The 21,858-nt window shown below is 30.9% G+C and overlaps 2 protein-coding genes across 9 annotated transcripts; both read left to right on the plus strand.

The window, feature by feature from the left end:
- Window positions 1-46: 46 nt before the first annotated feature.
- Window positions 47-16,492, plus strand: LOC139773243 (uncharacterized). 6 transcript variants are annotated; one of them, XM_071707547.1, is made up of 5 exons: window positions 3,409-4,202; window positions 4,296-5,450; window positions 9,026-9,479; window positions 9,567-10,170; window positions 13,154-16,492. In XM_071707547.1, the coding sequence occupies exons 2-5, from the start codon at window positions 5,299-5,301 to the stop codon at window positions 15,346-15,348; spliced, it is 3,405 nt and encodes a 1,134-aa protein (XP_071563648.1). In that variant the 5' UTR covers window positions 3,409-4,202; window positions 4,296-5,298; the 3' UTR covers window positions 15,349-16,492. The 6 variants fall into 6 exon arrangements, with proteins under 6 accessions (XP_071563644.1, XP_071563648.1, XP_071563647.1 ...); XM_071707546.1 differs by having other exon boundaries at window positions 3,409-3,582; window positions 3,836-5,450; XM_071707543.1 differs by lacking the exons at window positions 3,409-4,202; window positions 4,296-5,450 and adding an exon at window positions 47-299.
- A 120-nt stretch (window positions 16,493-16,612) lies between these two features.
- On the plus strand, window positions 16,613-20,182 carry LOC139773246 (uncharacterized). 3 transcript variants are annotated; one of them, XM_071707557.1, is made up of 8 exons: window positions 16,613-16,845; window positions 17,073-17,181; window positions 17,938-18,149; window positions 18,299-18,440; window positions 18,521-18,657; window positions 18,743-18,946; window positions 19,095-19,383; window positions 19,644-20,182. In XM_071707557.1, the coding sequence occupies exons 3-8, from the start codon at window positions 17,938-17,940 to the stop codon at window positions 19,941-19,943; spliced, it is 1,284 nt and encodes a 427-aa protein (XP_071563658.1). In that variant the 5' UTR covers window positions 16,613-16,845; window positions 17,073-17,181; the 3' UTR covers window positions 19,944-20,182. The 3 variants fall into 3 exon arrangements, with proteins under 3 accessions (XP_071563658.1, XP_071563657.1, XP_071563659.1); XM_071707556.1 differs by lacking the exon at window positions 16,613-16,845 and having other exon boundaries at window positions 16,965-17,181; window positions 17,868-18,149; XM_071707558.1 differs by lacking the exon at window positions 16,613-16,845 and having other exon boundaries at window positions 16,965-17,181; window positions 17,886-18,149.
- The last annotated feature ends 1,676 nt before the right edge of the window (window positions 20,183-21,858 follow it).

Raw genomic sequence — 21,858 nt, forward strand, 5'->3', positions numbered from 1 at the left:
TGCCGCAATGGAGTCGAAATCAGAGCGATTTTCTTCTTGAAGAAGAAGAAGATGATGGATGAGTCATCGAAACTTTTTCGGCTTCCGGGAACTATCGAGGAAGAGGAGGAAGAGGAACTGCAGAAAGGGACAGAGGGTCATAAAACGAAGGAATTGCTAGACAACGCAACGGAATCTCTTATTCTGGGTCAAAAAGGCGGCTCAACACTTTCTACTTTACCAAGGAATGTCACCCTCATCAGGGTCAGCACTCAGGGTAGCAGCATCGCCGGCGGTATCGGTCGACAGGACTCCACCAGGTAAGAATCTCTCTGATTCAGATCGTTTTATTCGTCTAAAATTTCTTTATTTTTTTTTTGTTCAGATAATGCAGATTCTATCTGTTTTAAAAATATTGAACAAGATCACGAGTCTGTCGCAAAGTGGTTTATTTTTGGAAGAACGCTATGCTAAAAGCGGGCGCGTCATATTTGTCAAGTAATTATCGGCGCTTCTGCTCAACAGGTGCTCTCCGCGGTTTTAAACAGATTAGACAAAAAAACAGAATAATTCGTATTTCGATAATTGAAACGTTAAACTTGGATGGACGTGTTTGAACCCTTACGGAAAAATACAGAAAGACTGCTGTAGTTGCGAAAAAAAATACATGAAACTATAGTAAATATTACAGTAATTGGTATAATTTTGTGTGGCGTAGTATGGGCGAATTATTCTAAAAAAACATTCTATGAATACAAAACCTTCCGATAACATTATGTTGCGTATATCTATAGTATAACATGTAGGCATAATTTTGTGATAATAATGTCGCGCATTATGGATCTAAATGACGATTCCTAAGAATATAGCGAGTAAAGGGTAAACACACATGGTAATCTTATTTGCACATGCACATTTAACACGTAATACGGATGAAACATCAATTGCGCGTTAATTGTGCCTGATGGTGACGGACTTATTCTTGTATTTACCACGGAACGTTGATGTATTACATTTACTTTCATCATTGGCAGGCAAGGTTCTTACATAGCGAAAAATAATTTTGTCGCAAAGTTGTCTCTGCTACATATTAGATATAGAAATTATCCAACTTTGCTAACAATTATGCTTCATTGCCAATTATTTGATGTTATAAATACGATGAACACCCTGTATAACATACTATACAAGACTTATTTTAATTTGATCAAAGACATTGATTTTAAGAAAAAATTTTAAATAAAAGATGAACTCTAAATAAAAAATTTTCAAAGAGGACATAAAACAGTGCAATTGATTAATATTAGATTGTCTTTTAAAGGTCATAAAGATTCAACTTTTTAAATAAAAATTCCTATTTTTTATCCCTATATTTTTCTAATTAATCAAGACGTTTTTAAAACACATAAACTCTTTTTTAATTTCCTAATTTATGTGTCTTTAAAGTTTAAGTATCGTCAACATTACTGTCACTCAAAGTATGCCACGTGAAGGTTGCCCGATCGGATTTATACTCTTTATGTGCATGTGTGCGAAGCGCGTGTACGTGCATATAAGGTATGAAATCTTAATTCTTCAAACATGTTTGAAACATAAAAATTATTTTCGCAAGAGAACTGACAACTGAACTGACTGATTTTTGAGGATATTTTATTTTTGGGATTGTTTAGCTATTAATCGCGAATTTGAAAGACAATTGAAAAATAAATTTAAAAATAACTGTCGCATTGTTTTTTTTTACAAAAAGTAAAATTGCGATCATGTTACACAATTAAATTTAATAAAATTTATGATTGCTGAAAGCAAAATTCTTATTGAAGAAGTTACAATCAATTTTGCGATCGTTAAAAGAGAAGAGAGATCGTCAATTGTGCTGTCTTTGTTGAACCGAGCTGCTTGTTAATTTAATTGAATGGTTCGTTATCGCCATGTGATAACGGTTAGTTGGATCTGGTCCGGCCGCGAATGATACAGAAGAAACGAATCGATCTTTTTTTGCGTATTTAATTCACATAGATCGAAATTGTGTTGATCATGGATCACGAGAGATTAAATATTTCGACGAAAAGACCTATTTGTATGAGGTGCAAACGAAACCGACGGTTGGTGCAGTTGTTTCACATTTTTTTGTCGTTTCAATGCTGGATTACAAAGTGTGACACTTAAGGTTATTATTAGACAAGATAATATATATAGGTTTATTTTTTGTCCCTTCATTTTTTATAAGATAAATATTTGTTCTTTTTAAAATTGCTTTTTTATCTCTTTATTATTTCTAAATTTTATTAATTAGGTTACAATTCAGAACCTTAGATAAGAGAAGAACCTTACACCAAAAAAATAATATTTATTTGTATTATAACTTATAAAGCTTTAAAAAACAAGAACCATTATGATTTGTCTAATTTTTTTATATTAACTATTATGATTTTAAAAAATTTAAATTTAAATTTCTCAATACAAAATTTGATGTAAAAACTAATTAACTAAATGAGGACAACAATTTACGACAATATTACGACGAGTCGAGATAAGAGACATAATTAGATAACATAAGAGACATAATAAGAAACAGAACAACAAAATTGATTATTCCTAAGTTTTCATAACAGTATTAATTAATTTATACGTCAAATATTATAAGAAAGCTGTAATTAAATTTAACAATAAGATATATGTTTAGAACCAAAAGAGAGACTTAAGGTTTAAGTAGCCAAAACTCACAAACCATTTAAAGAATACCTAATATATTATTTTTATTCATGTTATTATTTTATATTTTGTTAAGATGTTTAAAATAAAAAAGAGTATCTATATAAATATTTAAAAATATTCTAATATAAATTTATGTATTTTATTTTTTGTTCTTTGCCATTTTAAAGCGGCGCGTCGTATTTGTTTTGTACCAAAAGTTTTCACTTTAAGAAAATCTTTAACGTGCTACTGAAAGGGAAGAGTGCTATTTAATATTTTTAAGTTAATCAAATTTTTTTATTTCTGTAATAAGTTAACTTCTATAGTCTCAAAATATTAGATCATCTAGTACCACAAAGTATATCAAAAAATAGCAGTTTCTTTATTTAAACTAGGAAATAATAAGAAATGTTTCTTTCAACAACATTATATATTCTCAACATTTTATATTTACATTATACATATTAATCTTATAAATGGTATTTATAAATTGATAAAATATATTGCACGTTTAAATAATTATTTAAAGAATAAAATTTGATTTTGTTTTTATCTATATAAATTTTTTTATGTACATCTTATGGTCTAATTTTTTAAGTAAAACCAAGTAGATACAAAAAATTTAACAAGTTATGGTATCTCTCTGACTAGGAAGCAAAAGATAGCGTCTTGCTGTCATGTTTTGCATATATCAGCGCAATTTCAGCAGCCAGTCAGATCCTGATAACAAGATGCCAAGACGCCGATAAGAAGTACGCGACGTCAGTCAGTCAGTCGAACGAGAATCGCGCGTGAATCGTGAAGTCGTTTCCATCATCTTTTTTCATTTTTGATCATTCATTTCGATTCTAACATTTCGCGATAACCGTTAATAATTGCGATATTTTCTCAAGTTTTAATTAGTAAATAGTACGAAATTAATAAACGCCAAATTGATTATCTTATTATGTACTACGCGATGATAAAATCATCGGATTTCTGATATATGATTTATATTTACGATAATTTCTTTAGTCTGTATAATGTGCTAAAAAAAGAATAAATATAATTAAAAATTAGAAACTAAAACTCTTTAACAATTGTCAATCGTCAATCACTGTGTGCATTAGTATTTAATTAAATCTTCAGTGACTTTCGATCACCCTGTATATTGATATTTCAGCCCACCTTGTATATCTTGTGTGACGGATAGTGTAACAACGTGCATCATATGACTATTACTAATCATGTGACTACTAATTATCACGGGAGGAGAAGAAGAAAAAAAGACAAAAAGTGCAATTCAAAATAACAGATTTGTCATTAATATGAATTTCCCTACAAGTGTAAAATTTATGCTATAACGAATTGTTTTTATAACATCACATCCTATTCGAGTATTATAAAGCATTGTTATATCAGTTTCTCACTTTTCCTTATGTGATTCCACAAATCTGTTCCTAACTTCAAAAATTGCAAATAACATTTTTGTAGAGAAATTATGTCACCTTTATGTGATTCCATAAATCTTTGATTGTCAGAAGATGTTTGTAAGACTGATACAATTATCTTAAATATAAAAAAGAATAAATGATCATAATCTATATCATGTGGTTACTGTATCGTGACTTTGCTGGGTATAGTTATAGATTTTCCAAAAGCAGAACCGATCATCTGTTCATCGTGCGCGAGTGACGTAACTGACGCGAGTGATCACCTATTCTTCGCGAGAATAGGAGGAACAAATAGCGTTTTGTTAGTGACCGATAAATGGTGCTCGATGGTCAGTGCGTGCTATATGTATATAAGACATCGCAGATGACCAGCTACTCGCAGCAGTTTATCTTGCAGCGGTAGATCCACCACTACATGCGAAGTGCGCGTGAGCCAACTGATCGAATCACCTCAGAAGAATCATTATCAATGAGTGCTTCGCAAATTAAAAGACTGATTAAAAAACACAGAGTCGTAGTTAAAGTAAGAGGAATCACGAGTAAATACGAAGATCGAGAGTGAAGAATAAATATCCGGAGAGCTTATACTTCCGTGAGGAGAAAAAAATTTAATACAAGACTACTGAAGATCTCATTCTCAATTCTATAAGCGTATTCACAAATTAAAAAAACCGATTAAAGAAGAAAAATCTCTCTAAGATTTCGAAAAATCCTTGTAACTTCGGAAAACCATAAACGTTCATGGAAAGGAAATTTGAAGAAAAAAAGAAGCGCACGAATGCTGAAGTTTTATTTAACTACGCATGTGTCTTTAGATTAAAAGACTAATTTAAAGAATGTTTGATCGAGGGGAAAATTCGCAATAGCGACAGTGAAAAATGGGTCTCTATAGACTATCTTGAATGTCTTTTTGGACAAGAAGTTCAATAAAAAGAAATATGCAAAACAAATTTTAGAATATTAGAAAATTATATATTAAGATTTTATTGAAGAAATAACGATTGAGAGTGAAGAGTAAAACTTTTTAAAGAATCCTGAATCTTTATAAAATAAATATATTTGATACAAGAATATACAAATGTCGAATGCTACTGAAGTGTTCTAAATACCTTAAACAGACTACATTCGTAGTTGTCCCGCTATTAAAAAATCCACTCGATATTGAGATTAGTATTGTGCATTATAGTGAATCATGAACGGGATGAATGGCAATGTGTTGAAGATAGGCGACAAATCCCCATCGTTGGATTGTGGAGAAGAACAAAATCTAATACCATCGACCACACCGACGACGCCGATAATCGTGCAAGTGACAAAGAACCCGTACTCTTCCTTGAAGTGCAGGTAAATTGAACAAAACACGTTTGAATTTTTTTTTCGTTATTTTATCCAAGAATTATACAGATTTCTTAATAATCTCATATTGTCAGTCACGAAACTAAAACTCGTGATAAAAGTATCATGAGCAGCAGTATTATTGAGTTAATGCAACTGCTAAGTCGCTTGCAGTGCAGTTTCATAGAAATACTACGTTCGGATAAATTAACAAGTATCGACATTGCTCTTTAAATATTTCAGTATCTACACAAGATTTGTGTTTGCGTGTTTAAAAAACGAGAAACTGAAATATAAAATTTACAAATTAAAAACCAGCTGTTTACTGATACAAAAAGACTTTTTATAGGTATAAATTTAAAAATATATATATACCTATATTGTTTTTAAGTTTTTCCTTTTTCTTTCTCGACAATGTGATGTTCCTTTTTAATCTATCCATAAGAGTTAGGACGATCTGCATGTAAAAAAATTGGGACATTAAAAATAAGATATTTTTTTGTAATTTGAATTAAAATTTCGTACTAGAAATGTTCGCAATTATTAGCAGCAATTGATTAGTAACTAAGATATTTACGATAATTATTATCTTACCAAGAAACCGCTATGAATACTGCTCACTGCGCGACGCGTGAAAAAATGCACAATGATTGCATTCTTAACAACAACATGATGGTGACGAAGCAAGTGCACAATTGATAACATCGTTCTCTTTCAAAACAGACTAAAAAGAAATTTATCGTGATTATTCTGATAAAAAAATAATTATCAAAGAGCAGCATTATGTTCAACTAATTTATCGATAAATGTGATAATAAAACAAGAAAGGGAACGCTTGGTCCTTAAATAAAAAATAATTTTTATAAAAGGTACAAATACTAATTTATTATTTAATATGTTCTAAACATAATAAATACACATGTATACTTATACAATATTAATATTTATCAAACTGTAAATCTTTCCTTCCAAATATAAAGATAAGTAAAATAAAAAATGGTTCTCGTTTGTAAAAAACTCTTAAAAGGAATCTAAATAAAAATATTCAGACTAGTGTGAAATAATAAACACAGATGTTTATATGATACAAGTTTTAGCCGTTATTTAAATTCTCTTTAGCTAAATTACTAATCAAACACTAATCAAACTAATCAAGCATTTTGTTTCAATTTTTCTTTTTAAGTTTCATTAACATTGTTTGCACATATTTATTTATTATATGCTGCTTTTAATTTAACATAAATATATAATAATTACTATATATTTATACGAAAACACATTATGCATAGAATTTACTAATACTGCTTGTTCTTTATTAATATCATACTAGTATCTTATTGTCTTCCTTGTAAAGAATTTTACAATTTAGCACAAGCAATACTCCAGAAATGGTTAATATTTGTCTATTCACAAACTGCTATTCTTATCAACATCTTGTGATGCTCGATAAGAGGATTAGAGATCCACGACGGTATCTTAATGACCTGTCCAAGGTCGCGCGGATAAATGGCCCATAAAAGATGAGAAAAGTGGAACTTTTTCATCCCGTAAATCACCACATAATTCTAGATTATTTTGGACAACTCGACGTGAATATGATATATTTTCATTATCGTTGACAATGATTTTTTACAAATTAATTTTAAACGTTTTTTTACTATTTTAAACTATTATAAATTTTTTAAAATATATCATTCTTGTATATTCTTACTGTGTACCTATGTAAAACATTAGTTTAAGTTTTTAGTACATATAATATTTTTGTAATAAAAATGTGTTATAAAAATTTGCATTATTTATTTTTTATTATGAAAAGTAGAGCAGATTTATAAAATATAAATTCACATAATATTTTTTAATTTTGAGATTAAAATATTCTAAATATCAAGAGCTTTATATCCTACAGACTTCAAAATGGAAGACTAAATAAAGTAATCGTTGTATTAATATATATTTTAATTTGTATTAAAATAATTCCAAATTAATCCATATCAATAATTGATGATTTATTTTCCTAATTAACATCGATTAATAATTCTGAGAGAATTTGTAAATTAAAAAAACGAGTACCGAAAGTGTGATTTATACGATCAGCTGATCGGATAGTATAATCGACCCGGAGGAGACGGCGGAAGTGAAGAATGCCGTCACTGATTAGGCGATTGATTAACGCGTGGCAATAAGTAAATTGGTAGATAACAGCTGCGTGGTTATCGTTCAAAGTTAAAATGGCAACTTCCTTTTTGTACATGGCAGTAAAGAGACATCAGGCTCCCGAGAGAGTCTGAGCAGCGTCGAATCGCTGACAGTGATATCTCGTATAAACAACAGCCAACCTCCAGCCATAGTGTTTGTCCGTTATACGCTAATGAGTATAATACAAGTGGTTCATGAATATCGAGGTCACGATATGTTATATCGAGATTTATTCACGGTAAATAGAAGTTAATAGTTACGTATAAATAATTTATTTTATATTTTTTATAAACGTTTTTTGTTTTTATATGAACGTTAAATATAATGGATTCATTATATCGGGATTAATATACAAGTAGCTATTGTGAATTCAAATGTGATGATATATTTCGATGTAATTAGAAAGTGTTGTGTTGGACAAAGTACGTTTGAGAATAACAAATAACTTTAAAATACGATAACGTGGCGAGATATCAAAGGCTTTTAGTCCGAATTATTTTACGACGCTTTGGATTCATTATGTCAAAGTGCAATAATGATGATGAACAATGCACAGAAATCCGTGGTAAGTAAAGACGAAAACAAAGAAAAATATCTATTAAATAGGTAACTAAAAATACAATTTAATTATTATTATTGTACAAACAAACAAATTGGGATATTTGGCCTAAAGCAATTTCCACAATTTCTATCGCATCCGAAAATTATTAAAGATTTATTGAAAATTCACTTTGAATTTAGCCCTTTAAAGCTTTAGACTAATTATTCTTTTTAAAATATATTTTTGCTTTTAATAGAAATTTTAAAAATAATTTAATAATAACACATACAGTGGCTATCAAATTTTCGGCTAAAGTATAATTTTATCATATCTGTCTAAATATATATATATTACCTATATCGTGAACTCTCAATTGTACCAATATTGTATATATAGTATATGTCAAATTGACGGTATCAAAAAAGTTCCATGTACAATAACGGTGTATTTAATATAATTTCTAAAATAAAATCACATCTGACAAAAGTTTTCTGTCACAAATAGCAACTTTGTATGCTTATAACGTTTTTGTCCAACATATACGTTTGTTTTTTTATTTAGCGTTCCACCTTAGACAGCCTTAGTAACAGCCAGATACCATGTCGTTAAATTGTCAAAATGTCATATCATACAAATTTAATTACGTGGAACAGTGATTCGCACATGTCGGGTAATAAAAAAATATTCAGAGATATTGCTACGACATTGTATGTTAGAAAATTATTAGTTACCCGCAAGCAATTAAATTGTCGAAAGAAATAATCTTCCAATATCCAAACAATCACGTAAACTATTAAAGAATGATTTGCTTCAACGTACTTTAACGAAAATCGTATCTATATTTCAGGAGTCGATACCGGGCTGGACCGACGCGGAAGTTGCGTCGTCGCGCCGTCCTGAAGAATGGCGATTGCAATGTGCTGCAATCGCGCATCTCCCGGCGATCGCTGCGTTTTCTGCAGGACATCTTCACAACCCTAGTGGACACACAGTGGCGTTGGACGCTGTTATGCTTCATGTTGAGCTTTCTTCTATCCTGGCTGGGTTTCGCGGTGATCTGGTGGCTAATAGCCTTCACTCACGGTGACTTCGAAGAACAGCATTTGCCGCCTTTTCAACCGGAGAACAACTGGACGCCATGCGTCTACAACATTTTCAGCTTCACTAGCTGTTTCCTCTTTAGTATCGAAACCCAGCACACCATCGGATATGGCAGCCGTTCTACTACCGAAGAATGCCCCGAGGCCATATTTATTATGTGCCTTCAAAGTATCTCTGGCGTCATGATCCAAGCTTTCATGGTGAGTGCGTTTGGGGAATGTTAAATATCCTCTGCATATAAAACGTCGGATGAAAGATTAAGTTTAATTTTAAAAAATTAATTGCAGGTAGGCATCGTATTCGCCAAAATGACTAGGCCAAAACAGCGTACCCAGACTCTGTTATTTTCGCGAAATGCCGTGATCTGTCAACGGGATGGTGAGCTCTGTCTCATGTTTCGAGTGGGCGATATGAGGAAGAGTCACATAATCGGCGCGAGTGTACGCGCACAAATGATTCGCAGTAAGACGACCAAGGAGGGCGAAATTCTGTCTCAACACCAGCACGAATTGGCGGTAGGTACCGACGGTGAAAACGGCGATCTGTTTTTCATCTGGCCGGCCACCATCATCCATCGGATCAACGAGTCCTCGCCCTTCTACAATATGTCCGCCGAAGATATGTTAACTGAACGTTTCGAGGTCGTTCTGATCTTAGAAGGTACTATCGAGTCTACTGGACAAACTACTCAGGCTAGGTCAAGTTATCTCCCACAGGAGATCCTATGGGGTCACCGTTTCGACCCCATGGTAAGCTACTCCAAGGAACGACAAGGTTACGAGGTGGACTATTCGCTGTTTAACAGTACTACTCAGGTTGACACCCCGCTGTGTTCCGGCAAAGAGCTTGCAGAATTTTATAAGGCGCAGGAAGATCTTCGTCACGGAACTGGTACGTGATCACGTGATTAATTTCTCATATAAATTTTCCAGATAGTTTTCTCAATTTTTGGTTTGTTAAATGAACACAAAGTATATCTAAAATAACACTAAATTTATTTATTCGAGCATTTATTTTAAAATATTTATATTTCTCACAATTATAATTATTAAATTGTTTTATATAATGTGCTGAAACATTAGTTTTATATAAAGTTATTGCATTCATATATTGCAAACCAAAAGTTAAGACAGCGACATGAGAGGAAGTGCAAATATTTCATTAATGGAATCTAGAGCTATACCTAGTTTTTTTGCGAAATATATCGATAAAGATCAAATTCTCTATGGTTATCGAAATATGAAATACTGATAACAAAACAAATCTTATCTACATTATCTTTCTATATTACAATTAATCAAATATACCGAACAATCAATATGTTTGTTTAGTCTGAGATAATTTCTTATGTACGTTTGGTAATTAGTTTAGTATGTCATAAATTGATGTAACACATTGTTCATTTACAGTTATCTAGAATTCAATATTGAAGAATTTGTATTTCCTACTCATAATAACTGTAGTGATAACCGAATCTAATTATCTTTAGATTTTAATCGAGCTATCTATAATCAGATTTAAATCTTATATATTACCACACATACACGAGCGAGCGCGCACGCACACAAATACTTTTAAATCCACCTATTTTGATGGAGAGAATTAATCCTACGAATGAAAAAAATTTACATTACTACGTGTTATTAATTTCTTTATTCGGAAGCTTCCTGATCTCATAACTGTCAAGGGCTATTAAGTGTACTAATTGCCAGCATGTTAACGCTTAGTCTGAACGAATTCCAAGCAAATTCCAGCCTATTCCTGAATAGCCAAATCTGTCGAATACAGATTTTGAAAGTATTTGCCGACAGAATGCCAGCAGAAATACAGAATATCTGATAATTATTGGAACAATGCAGCAAATGAAGTGAATTAAACTGACAATGAGTAAAAAGTTACTCTACCTTTTGGCGATTTTTGCAATAATAAACGAGAAATTAATCAATAAAGTAAATAGTCTGTAAATAGAATATGCTAACGAAATTTGTTAACAAAATATAATGACAGATTGACCGCAGAAAATGAACAGAATCTGCCGTAAATATTTAAATTATGTATTCTATTTAAATGTTTACGAAGTGATAGATTCTGTTTGGTTTCTGTCGACAATCTGCTCAGCAAAACAGTTTAATGCACACAGATGATTCTGAATCTGTTGCAATATCTGAGTAAATCTGCTGCCAATCTGTTGTCATGTTGCAGGCAGTTTGCTTACTGGGATTGCTAATTCTAACTCTTTAGTTCTCGCATATTGCTCGTTATTGTCTTTGTCTAATCATCTGGTACTGGCTGTACCACAGATGGAAGCCTGAAAAAAATCCCTAGCGAGCCGAAGAATGTCCCGATCGTGCTCAACATGCTCCCTCAAGCCGACAGCACAGGTTTCCTCATCCATCAAGATCGCTCTTCTCAGAAACCGTCCAAACTGCATATTGACATTCCGTCTATCGACGATTGTCCTGGAGTGTAATTTATCTCGCGTAGAAAAAGTTAAAATAAAGAACGAAGAAGAAAAGTAGGAATAAATCAAAAAGAAAAGCTGAATGATAAAGAGACAACATTCCTCATCTTATAAAAATTTAGATAATTTATTTTTTCGTATTTCGTAAGGAAGGAATAAGTTGTACCTCGATTATACGTTATATAATTAGAGAAAATCAGCAATAAATTAAATTAATTAATTAGAATGATTTTGATAACATATGTATTTGAAAGACTTGAGCTGTTCTAAGATTGAAATACTAAAAGAACAAGTCACGTCCCAATTATACGTTAGATAACTAATGTGATAAATTAGATAGCTAAGGAACGATGATCTTTACGACATATTTATAAAACTCAAATTACATTTCCAGGTTGGGATACGAGCTATCCAAATCTTTTGTAATTTTTACTGAGCTTGGTTGTGATTGTCTATCTATTTAAATCCCACGCTGACGAGGCATTGTAAATTGAGTGTATCAAAATCGCATATTAGTATTTATTTATTATAATGTATAGTATTATTTATTATGACACTTGCATATTATTATTTAAATTGAAATTCAATGAAGACAAAGCAAATAAAGATTGAGACGTTAGAATTTGACTCATTTTATTCTTTTAATATCTAATTTCCGTATGTCATTGGTGGCTTATTGATTTTTTATTATATGATAAAACACAGACATAAAGAAATTGAAAATGCCCAAGAGCCCAGCGATAAAAGTGCCCAAAAGCAAAAAGATAAGTGATTTTAACAAATATTTTAAAGTTTTGTTAAATATTGAAATATTTTGTTCGATATTTTTATAAACTCGTATAAATTGCTATAGATAAAGACTAAAGAAAAAAGTGCGGAATAAAACGTTACTAAACCCACGTCAATCACGAATGTTAATTGTAACTGTGCGATTGAATAATATCCGATTTTTCCGATTATGGTATTTTTATCTCAATTTTTAATGCGTAGTCTATATGTGTATTGTATAAGCAGAATAAAAAATGTTGAATTGTAAAGTTATGTCCTTAATAATCCTGTTATTGGTCCTGCAACTTTTCTTTTGGTGTAAAGGCTCTCCTCCTTCTTTAACTGATTAATTATGTACTTTAACCCAGACAATACGAAATAAGGTAATATAAGATAGAATACGATAATGTAAATATTTTATTGCATAAGAAATCTGTTTGCTTTGTGACAGGTGCGTTTCTTTTTATTTTTTATTGGGTTATTGTATATATATGAAATGTCGGATTGCTTCACTTTTGGTTTTCTGGGAAATTGTCTTCAGCATGATAAGGTTAAATATACAATAACAATGATAATATTAACTGACCACAAATCTCGATTATCGATTAAATTTGAAGAGTTCCTAAGTCGCAGATTGCATTTCAGGTGTTCTAATCGACGAGGATCGCTTAATGAGAAGAGACTGTAAATGCAATTGTCATCCAACCAACCACCAGTATCCACAATTGTCTCTGACACCCTTGGACTGTGCAAAGAGCCATAACAGCACGGAAAATGAGTATTATTGGCAAAATATCTGCAAATGTTCAAATTGTATTTTATACGAGCCTCAAGTCACAAGCATTGGTCAATCAAAGGTGTTCGATTTTGACGCCATTCAGATAATAGAAAACGAGGAACTGCAACAACTGCCAGAAGCGGTAAACAGGGAGATTGTGAAAAACAGCGAGGAGATTGTCTTTGAGGAGGAGGAAAAAGTCTCAGAGAGGAATCTGATTAAATTGAACGACGTAAAAAGTAAGCTTTTAAGTTATAATCAAGAAATTTTTTTTGGAGAAAGAGAAGAAGACGTTTTGATGCCAAGAGCTGTGGAAAAAGATATGATTAACAGAGAGAAGAATGAAGATAAAAAAAATCAAGAGAGCCTTGAAGAAGAGAAAGAAGATGCTTCCATGCGAAAAACCTTAATTAAATTAAATAAAGACAAGGATAAAATTTTGAAGGATAGTCAGAAGATTTTTTTTAAAAAGGAAAAAGGAGACTTTTCAGAAAGATACATGATCAGATTAAAAGAAGAAAAGACTGACATTCTGAAAAATAGTCAAGAAATTATGTATGAAGATACAAAAGACGGCTTTTTAAAAAGAAACATAATTTGGTTAAACGAAAAAAGTGTTGATAACTTAAAAAATTGCCAGGAAGCCATCTTTAAGCAGGAAAAAGGAATTTTAGAAAGAAAATTAGTCAAATTAGATAAAGGAAATGACGATACCATAAAAAATCATCGTATTTACGAAAATGAGCAACTTGCCTTTATAAAAGTTAAAGAAAGTCCTACAGATATTCGACATGTAATTAGGCATCCTTCATACAAACCCAAAGAGGGATACAAGATGAGAAGTAATGAGTTAGCAAAAAAAGATTACAAAGTATGCCTTGAAAAAAGACAAAAACTACACAATAAAAAATGTCAATTAATTATGCTAGTAAATCGAGATCAGAAAAATATAGAAAAAAATATAGAAAAGAATATTTGTATAAAAAGAGAACGAAATTCTCAAAAAAGGTTTGACAGAAGTTTGAGTGATGACCTTTTAACAATAAGTGATAAAAGATCTTTCAAGAAACCCATAAGAAACACGAGTAATAAATTGGTTCTATCAATAAATCAAGATAATAAAAACTCGAAGAGTGATCCCTTTTTAATTGAGGAGCATACTTCTTCAAAGAAGCATCATAGAAGTTTCACTGATTATTTTGTCACAACAGACGGTAGAAGATCAAAAGAGAATCCAATCAGCAACATAAAGAACGTTAGAATATTGGAAGAAGGTCAAATGTCTTTGCAGCAAATTTCCAAGTATCCTGCAACATCTTTAGATCATTTAAATAGCAATTCAATTTTTGATCAGCGATTAAATTATGATTCTCTTAGATGGGAAGATGGTGACTCTCATTGTCAAATAAAACAGCATGATAACATTAGAATCGAGAATGAGAAAACTCCGACAAAATCTTCATGCCATCGTCCCGCCAAAATAGCGATACATGACAAACTTTATTCTAATGATATTCCCTCACTGGACTCTCCAGTTTACGATCTTTCACCAGAATCAGGTTTTTACGAACGTAGTTCGGAGAACAATTATAGAGAGCTGTTTACGAGGAATATGAAAGATGTTATAAACACCAATTCTGTAGAAAGCAATCTGTCGCGAGAGAACGCAATAAGCGATATTCCATGGTGGCGATATGGTAATCCAAAAGAGAGTATTAAAAGTCATAGTGTCGAAGCAATTGCTAGTAAAAATAATAGTGTCAGAGATGATGAGATTATAGCTTCTTCACACTTCGATCCATCTTTTAAAAGTTCTTTTGATGACGGCATCAATCTAACTAAATGTGGCGATGCTTCGATTATTAAAGAACAAATTATATGTATAGAAAATAGAGAACAAAACATTCATAAAGCGAACGAAAAATACAGATGTCCAAATACATCATCTGGAAAAGTGATTAGCAATTTTGATGAATTAGAGAAACCTTCTTCGATTGTCGAAAAACAACTTATCTGTAGCAAAAACTGCATTCAAAATATTGATGAAGAGTTGACGACGTAGAAAAGCGGTTTTTTAAATATTAATACATCTTATAAGCATTTTGTTAGAGATGTTGAATGTCCAGAATGGTTTGACGATGCCATTACTGTTGAGAAACAAATCGACGAGAGAAAAAGTAGAGATTTTTCAAATAGCAATACATTATGTGAAAACGCAGTTACCGACATTGTTGCTCTAGATCATTTGAAACAATAATAGTGCCTTAACTAAAGAACAAGTTTATAGCAATACAGTGGAGGATAAAAAGCAAATTTGCAACTTTTCAAACAACATTACCTCTTATAAAAATTTTGTTAATGATACTGTTAGTCTCGATTCAAGACACTGTGATGATGATTTTATTCCCGAAGATCAAGTTGTTTACGAAAGCAAAATTAATGAAAATAATAATGACAAGCTCAAAAAACACTAAGGATTGTTTCGTTTAGAAGGTTTTATAAAAATTAAATTAATAATTTTAAATCGATTGGTTATCACCGTACAATTAATTACTTTCAAAAAGATATATTTTTCGAAGAGAAAACGAAACAAACAATTATCATGATTTATTAATTTTTATTTAGATCTAGCGATACATACGTATATAAGTTCAATTCTAGCCGAGTAAGCATTATTTATTTTTTAAGTGAGAATATTGTAAAATTTAAATTGATATTTGTATATAATAATTTGTATATAATAATTCGATAATATAATTAAGTTAAGTGGTGAATGTCTTATAGTCACAAGTTAACTTTATTAAATTAGATTTTAATATAATAAATTTTTTCAAATCTAAATTTAAAAAAAAATTAATGTTTCCATGTTACATATATAAAAAAATTAATATATTAATTTCTAATTTTAATTCATCGTTTATTTACAATTTCTTGCATCATCTGTTTGATAAAAAAAAGTGCTCATTCCCTAACAATCGTAAAATGAGAATATTGATACCGATTGTTATTATTATTGTTAATTATAATTTGTTTAATACATAATGATATTAGTGACACATTAAGTTAATCTATAATTGATATAATTCTATGATTGATGTTATAAATAAAACAATATCAAAATATTCGATTATTCGAAGACATCTGCAGTTAAAATGATATAATTTATCACAAAAAGCCATTTTTTATAATAAAGACAGTAGAAACTACTTTTGCATTATTATTCGGTACGTCACATATATGTAATACCCAATTAGTATCAATTATTTAAATTATAAGAGCAATTAAATAAACTTTCTACTAAAATTGTAATAATATTGAAAAATTAGTTGAAGAATTGTGGATATGTTTGATAACATGTGATCATCCGGTGATAAATTCTTATCGCAAGGAAAGCAGAATCGCACAATAATCATGAGAGTAGAATGGTCTCTTATATATCTACCGCTGTCATAAACATGTATGTAGTTAGAAACTTGAAGTAACCGCAGTGATACTCTTGCGGTTTCTTATTTTTTCCGATTTACACATAACACATTCAATTCACGTAACGTATAAAAAGGTAAGCGTTATTAAAAGGCAGAGTACATTAAATTCTCGCTGCTCGAAACACACAATAACAAATCACCAATTTTAAACGTTAAGTTTTAAATTGTCTTTATATCATAAAGTCTTTATATCAATAAAAAAAAAACACTTTAATATTCGCAATCTGTTTTCTTATGAATAAATACTTCCTCTGGCATATATATGACACATTACACACCAAGTTCATTGTTTGCTCATTAGAAATGTGCATTGCGTAATCGACGAACCATCCAGTGGAACCAGATATGTCAAACGAAAATCATCGTTATATTTTTCGATATAACGGCGTAACATCTTGGAACAGTTAAAGGTAAATTAAATCTTTTATTTCACAATTTTGATGAAAATACGACTTAAATGATTCCATTCTATGAAAAAAATTTCAAAAACACATTCAAACATTTCAAAAAGAACTTTTACTTGACAATGTGAAAGAAGTGTTAACCTCTTCAGTACTATATCATCGACTTTAGTCGATAGCCACCAAATGCTTACGTATAGCGTCGACTTCAGTCGATGCTTATTAAGTGATATTTAATTTTTATTTAAATGTTTTTCGGTTAATTTTTCTATTTATTAAAGATAAATGAAAGTTTTTACACAGATCAACAACTTTATCACAGAACACGTGTTACATGTGTCACATACACATTTATATAAATCACACGGACAATCACATGATCACTGTTCTATACATAATCATCAGATCACGTGGTATACTCACAGTGAGTGCGGTGGGATCCACTAGACGCTTCAGAGCATCATTTTGTCCTTGTTTAACATTTGATAAACAACAAGGATGAAATGTTTCCAAGAGCGTTTGGAGCGCCAAGTGGATCGCACCCAGTGACTCACAGGCAGTGCGCATATATGGTATATGTGACACATGCAATGGTGGCTCTGCAGTTTTACTTCTGTCTCATCCTATTACATGCAAGATAATCATAATGAGCAATCTAAATAGTATATAGAAATCTGTGTGTGTATTGTACGAAGATATCCATTGACTCCCAGGAGACTCAGGAGAGTAAAATATATATATATATATAATATAAACGACGTACAGATGGCGAATCAAGAAGGAAAAATCAAGGTATGCGTCATCGGTGCTGGCGCGGCCGGTTTGTGTGCAGTCAGACATTTGGCGGCAAATACGATATTCGAAGTAACTGCTTACGAGCAGACAAACGATATAGGAGGTACATGGGTTTATAAGGAGCAAATTGGCCTCGATGATAATGGCTTACCGATACATTCCAGCATGTATCAGAATCTAAGGTTTGTTATTACTTGCTTTTATTATATATGTATGTAACTTTATTGTATGTAACTAGAAATTATTCTCATAATTTACGAAATATTTTAATAATATTTAGTAATATAGTACACACCAATGTATATATAGTGTTTCTTGTTCTTCTCTATAGAACGAATTTACCAGCAAAAATTATGAATTTTCCGGATTATATTACAATGGAAGGGCAAGAACCTAGTTGCGTGAGCCATCAAGAAGTTTTGAATTATCTAAAAGATTATGCTCAACATTTTGATGTGCATCGATATATTGAAGTAATTGCACTATATATCTGAATTAAAAACGTTTGAGAAGGTAATATTTGTTTATCCAGTAATTAATTTCTATTCTCTAGCTCAATACAAAAGTCGAAAGTGTCCAATTTGTATCATCTGATCACTCCAATCAAGATAAATGGTCCGTGCAAGTGAGAAAATTAAAAACTAAAGAAATGGAATTACGTTATTTTGACGCAATTATGGTTTGCAATGGGTAAAAAAAGCTGCACGTGTTGCCTTGGATTAAAGATTATCGAGACTTTACGGTGCTGAATAAATAGTGTTTTAATTTTTTCTAGACATTATTTCGATCCTTATGTACCAACTATAACTGGTATCGAAAGTTTTCCGGGTCAAATATTGCATAGCCATGCATACAGAAAACCAGACGAATTTTCCGGCAAAACTGTATTAGTGTTAGGTGCAGGTTCATCTGGTATCGATATAGGGATCGATTTATCTAATCAAGCGACTCGCGTGTATTTAAGTCACAATCATGATAGGTGAGTGATTAATCCGTTCGTACTTAGAAACATTTGTAAAAATAAACTGAGATTTGACTGAATCCTTAGATATATACACTACATTAGAAACATAATTAATTCGAGATTTTCTCTACTTTTCTACTTTGATTATATTTGCACTTTACAGATTAACAAGTTCTTTACCATCAAATATGATACAAGTTGCGGGCATTGAGAGCATACACGAGACTACATTCCGTTTGAAGGATGGAACTACTGTCGATGCTATTGACGTTTTTCTTCTTTGTACTGGTTACACGTACAATTTTCCCTTCTTAGACAAAAACTGTGGTATACAAGTTGACAGTAATCACGTAACTCCGCTTTACAAACATTTCATCAATATTGAGCATCCTTCAATGTGTATCGTCGGTATACCTACAGTCGTCGTGCCATTTCCTATGTTTCATATGCAGGTATTTCGTACTATTTAACAATGCAATAGTTAATTCTACACATTATGTACTAATTGTTATTGCAACGTACTTTACCTGAAGCTATCTAATAAAAAGAAAAAAATATTTTTCTGGCATAAAATGTGTATATATATATATAGAATATTTCTAGGGATTAAATAATGTTACGAATTATAATTTAATTATTATATTTATGAATTATAAATTCTTCTTAATTTATACGAGCAAATTAATATCATATCTGAATTTTTATTTCCCAGGTGCAATTTTTCCTAGCTCTGCTCCAAAACCGAGTAAATTTGCCTTCGAAACTAATAATGCTGGAAAATTCAGCCTTGAAAACCCAAAAGAAGAGACATGCACATAAACTAATGGATCACCAATGGGATTATAACGATTCATTGGCAATTGCTGGCGGATTTGATCGTTTACCATTATTTTATAAATTAGGTTATAGTGCATGGTCAGTTCAAAGATCTATGAATCTTTTACGTTATAAAGATTCTAAATTTATTATTTCTGAAGATGGACAAAGCGTTGAATTAGTTATACCAGAATAAAACCTCAAAAATTATAATGGTAATTTAACCTCTAAAATTTTATAATGGTAAAAGTTTTTCTAGGATTCTGATAACATAGTATTTTAATTATGAATTAAACATAGATTATATGCGCGCATGTACGTATTAATCATCGAAATTCGATGATCACGCATTTTTCACGCCTCTTTCAACGTTAATTGTGTGATCTAGCACATTTTCTATTATACCGCCAAATAAAATTTTATTCGGTAAAAATAGACCATTCTGTATAGAGGCCCTCCACCACCCCCGCCGATTCCAATCGGCGGTCCTCTTTTTTGTATGTGTTTTTTTATTTTTTTTATATTTCTATATTTCTTACTTTCTTATTTTTTTATTTTATTATTATCCAGTATTACATAAATTTTACATTACATAGTTTATAACTGTATACAATTTTACAAAAAAAAAAATAATTCTGTGGACTAAAAATTTAAAATAAATTAATTTTAAAATTAATTAACTTAAAATTTGTCTTCGCAAAATTATTTTTAAAATTAATTTTAAATTTTATTCAATTTTCAACCCCCCTTTTCAGTCATCAAATATAGAAATTATACTGTCCAAGTATTCTTGGTTACATTAATATGTAACTAAGAATACATAGACAGCATATCTAATTGTAATTTATTAAGTATTTCAATTATTTAAGTATTCAATTTCATCATTATTTAAATATTTATTTCATATTTCAAGTATTTTAATTTATTAAGAATTAAGTATTTATGTAAATTATATTAAGTAATTCAATTATATCCAATTAAAAAAAGAAGTTTAACTTCGCGATTGCAGAATTTTATTTTTTATTAAATGTCATTTAATTTGCAGGATTTTAATTTTTTAAATATTAATTTATTATGTTTAAGTCCCTACCTACCCGTATTTCTATTTGTATATATTTTCCTGCCCACCCGTATTTTTATTCATTTATGCCTACCTATTCGCGTATTTCTACCTACCCGTATTCTTCCTACACAAATGAGAAGTAAAACCGCGGATACCATGGGTATCTAATCGTACTTAATATAACAATTATTTTGTGTTAGATAAATCTAGATTCAAGCGGAATCACTTAATCGCGATTTACATTTACATTTTGATCAATATATATATAGACTGTACCTTATATGATGTGTAATTTTCATAGTTTCTTGTGGTCAGATTGGACCTACCTATTTGGGTTGTTCCTGGCCAAATCCATTCTGGCTGTACGTCAGCCAGAGAATGAAGAGACAAACTCCTTCGATACCGGCTGATTATCAGGGCCGGTAGATTATAACGGTACGGTTACGAATTATTGATTACGAATTATTACGTTAACGAAAGCGTGTTAATTATATAAGAAAAAGATAAATAATCACGTTCATTAATAAAATATTAATTGAATTTAAATTTAACTTAATTTTGCATTTAATTTCTCGACAATACGCGTAATTAACTTTTTCGATTAAGAAATATATCAAAATTATAGAAAGCAAGAAAGAGTTATATCAAAGAATGCAAAGAACATATTAACCGCGTTTTAATCGAAATCGTCGAGATATATATCTCGATCGCGAATATCTGAATTTAAATAGCATAATGTACACGAAACAACCGAAATTAAAAAATCAATCGATGAATAAATCAATAAATAAATGAATGATGAAAAAAATTAGTACAATCCGAACCGCGAACCACGAACCGAACCGCGAAATAAATCATGAACATTATTTGATCTCACCTCAGATATCAAGTGAGATATACAGAATGAATGACGTGAGATCCAAAAGGAACGATAATTTCCGAAGCAATATATTCACGCAATAAGTATCGTAAACAATATAAAGAATTTGTCATATTCTCGCGCATGTTACATTTGTCTTTATAAATTTTCACATATATCATATATTTA

This window comes from Temnothorax nylanderi, unplaced genomic scaffold (assembly GCF_030848795.1).
Source record: "Temnothorax nylanderi isolate EJ_2023f unplaced genomic scaffold, tnyl_v1.0 TNYL_tig0059_pilon, whole genome shotgun sequence".
Lineage (NCBI taxonomy): Eukaryota > Metazoa > Arthropoda > Insecta > Hymenoptera > Formicidae > Temnothorax > Temnothorax nylanderi.

Excerpts from the sequence above, each read along its gene's own strand:
- LOC139773246 (XM_071707557.1), top strand. The coding sequence starts at position 17,938 with ATGGCGAATCAAGAAGGAAAAATCAAGGTATGCGTCATCGGTGCTGGC. Across the intron at positions 18,150-18,298 it reads AGCATGTATCAGAATCTAAG|AACGAATTTACCAGCAAAAA; the intron begins GTTTGTTATTAC and ends TCTTCTCTATAG. Across the intron at positions 19,384-19,643 it reads TTCCTATGTTTCATATGCAG|GTGCAATTTTTCCTAGCTCT; the intron begins GTATTTCGTACT and ends TTTATTTCCCAG.
- LOC139773243 (XM_071707543.1), top strand. The coding sequence starts at position 52 with ATGATGGATGAGTCATCGAAACTTTTTCGGCTTCCGGGAACTATCGAG. Across the intron at positions 300-9,025 it reads GGTCGACAGGACTCCACCAG|GAGTCGATACCGGGCTGGAC; the intron begins GTAAGAATCTCT and ends TCTATATTTCAG. Across the intron at positions 9,480-9,566 it reads TCATGATCCAAGCTTTCATG|GTAGGCATCGTATTCGCCAA; the intron begins GTGAGTGCGTTT and ends AATTAATTGCAG.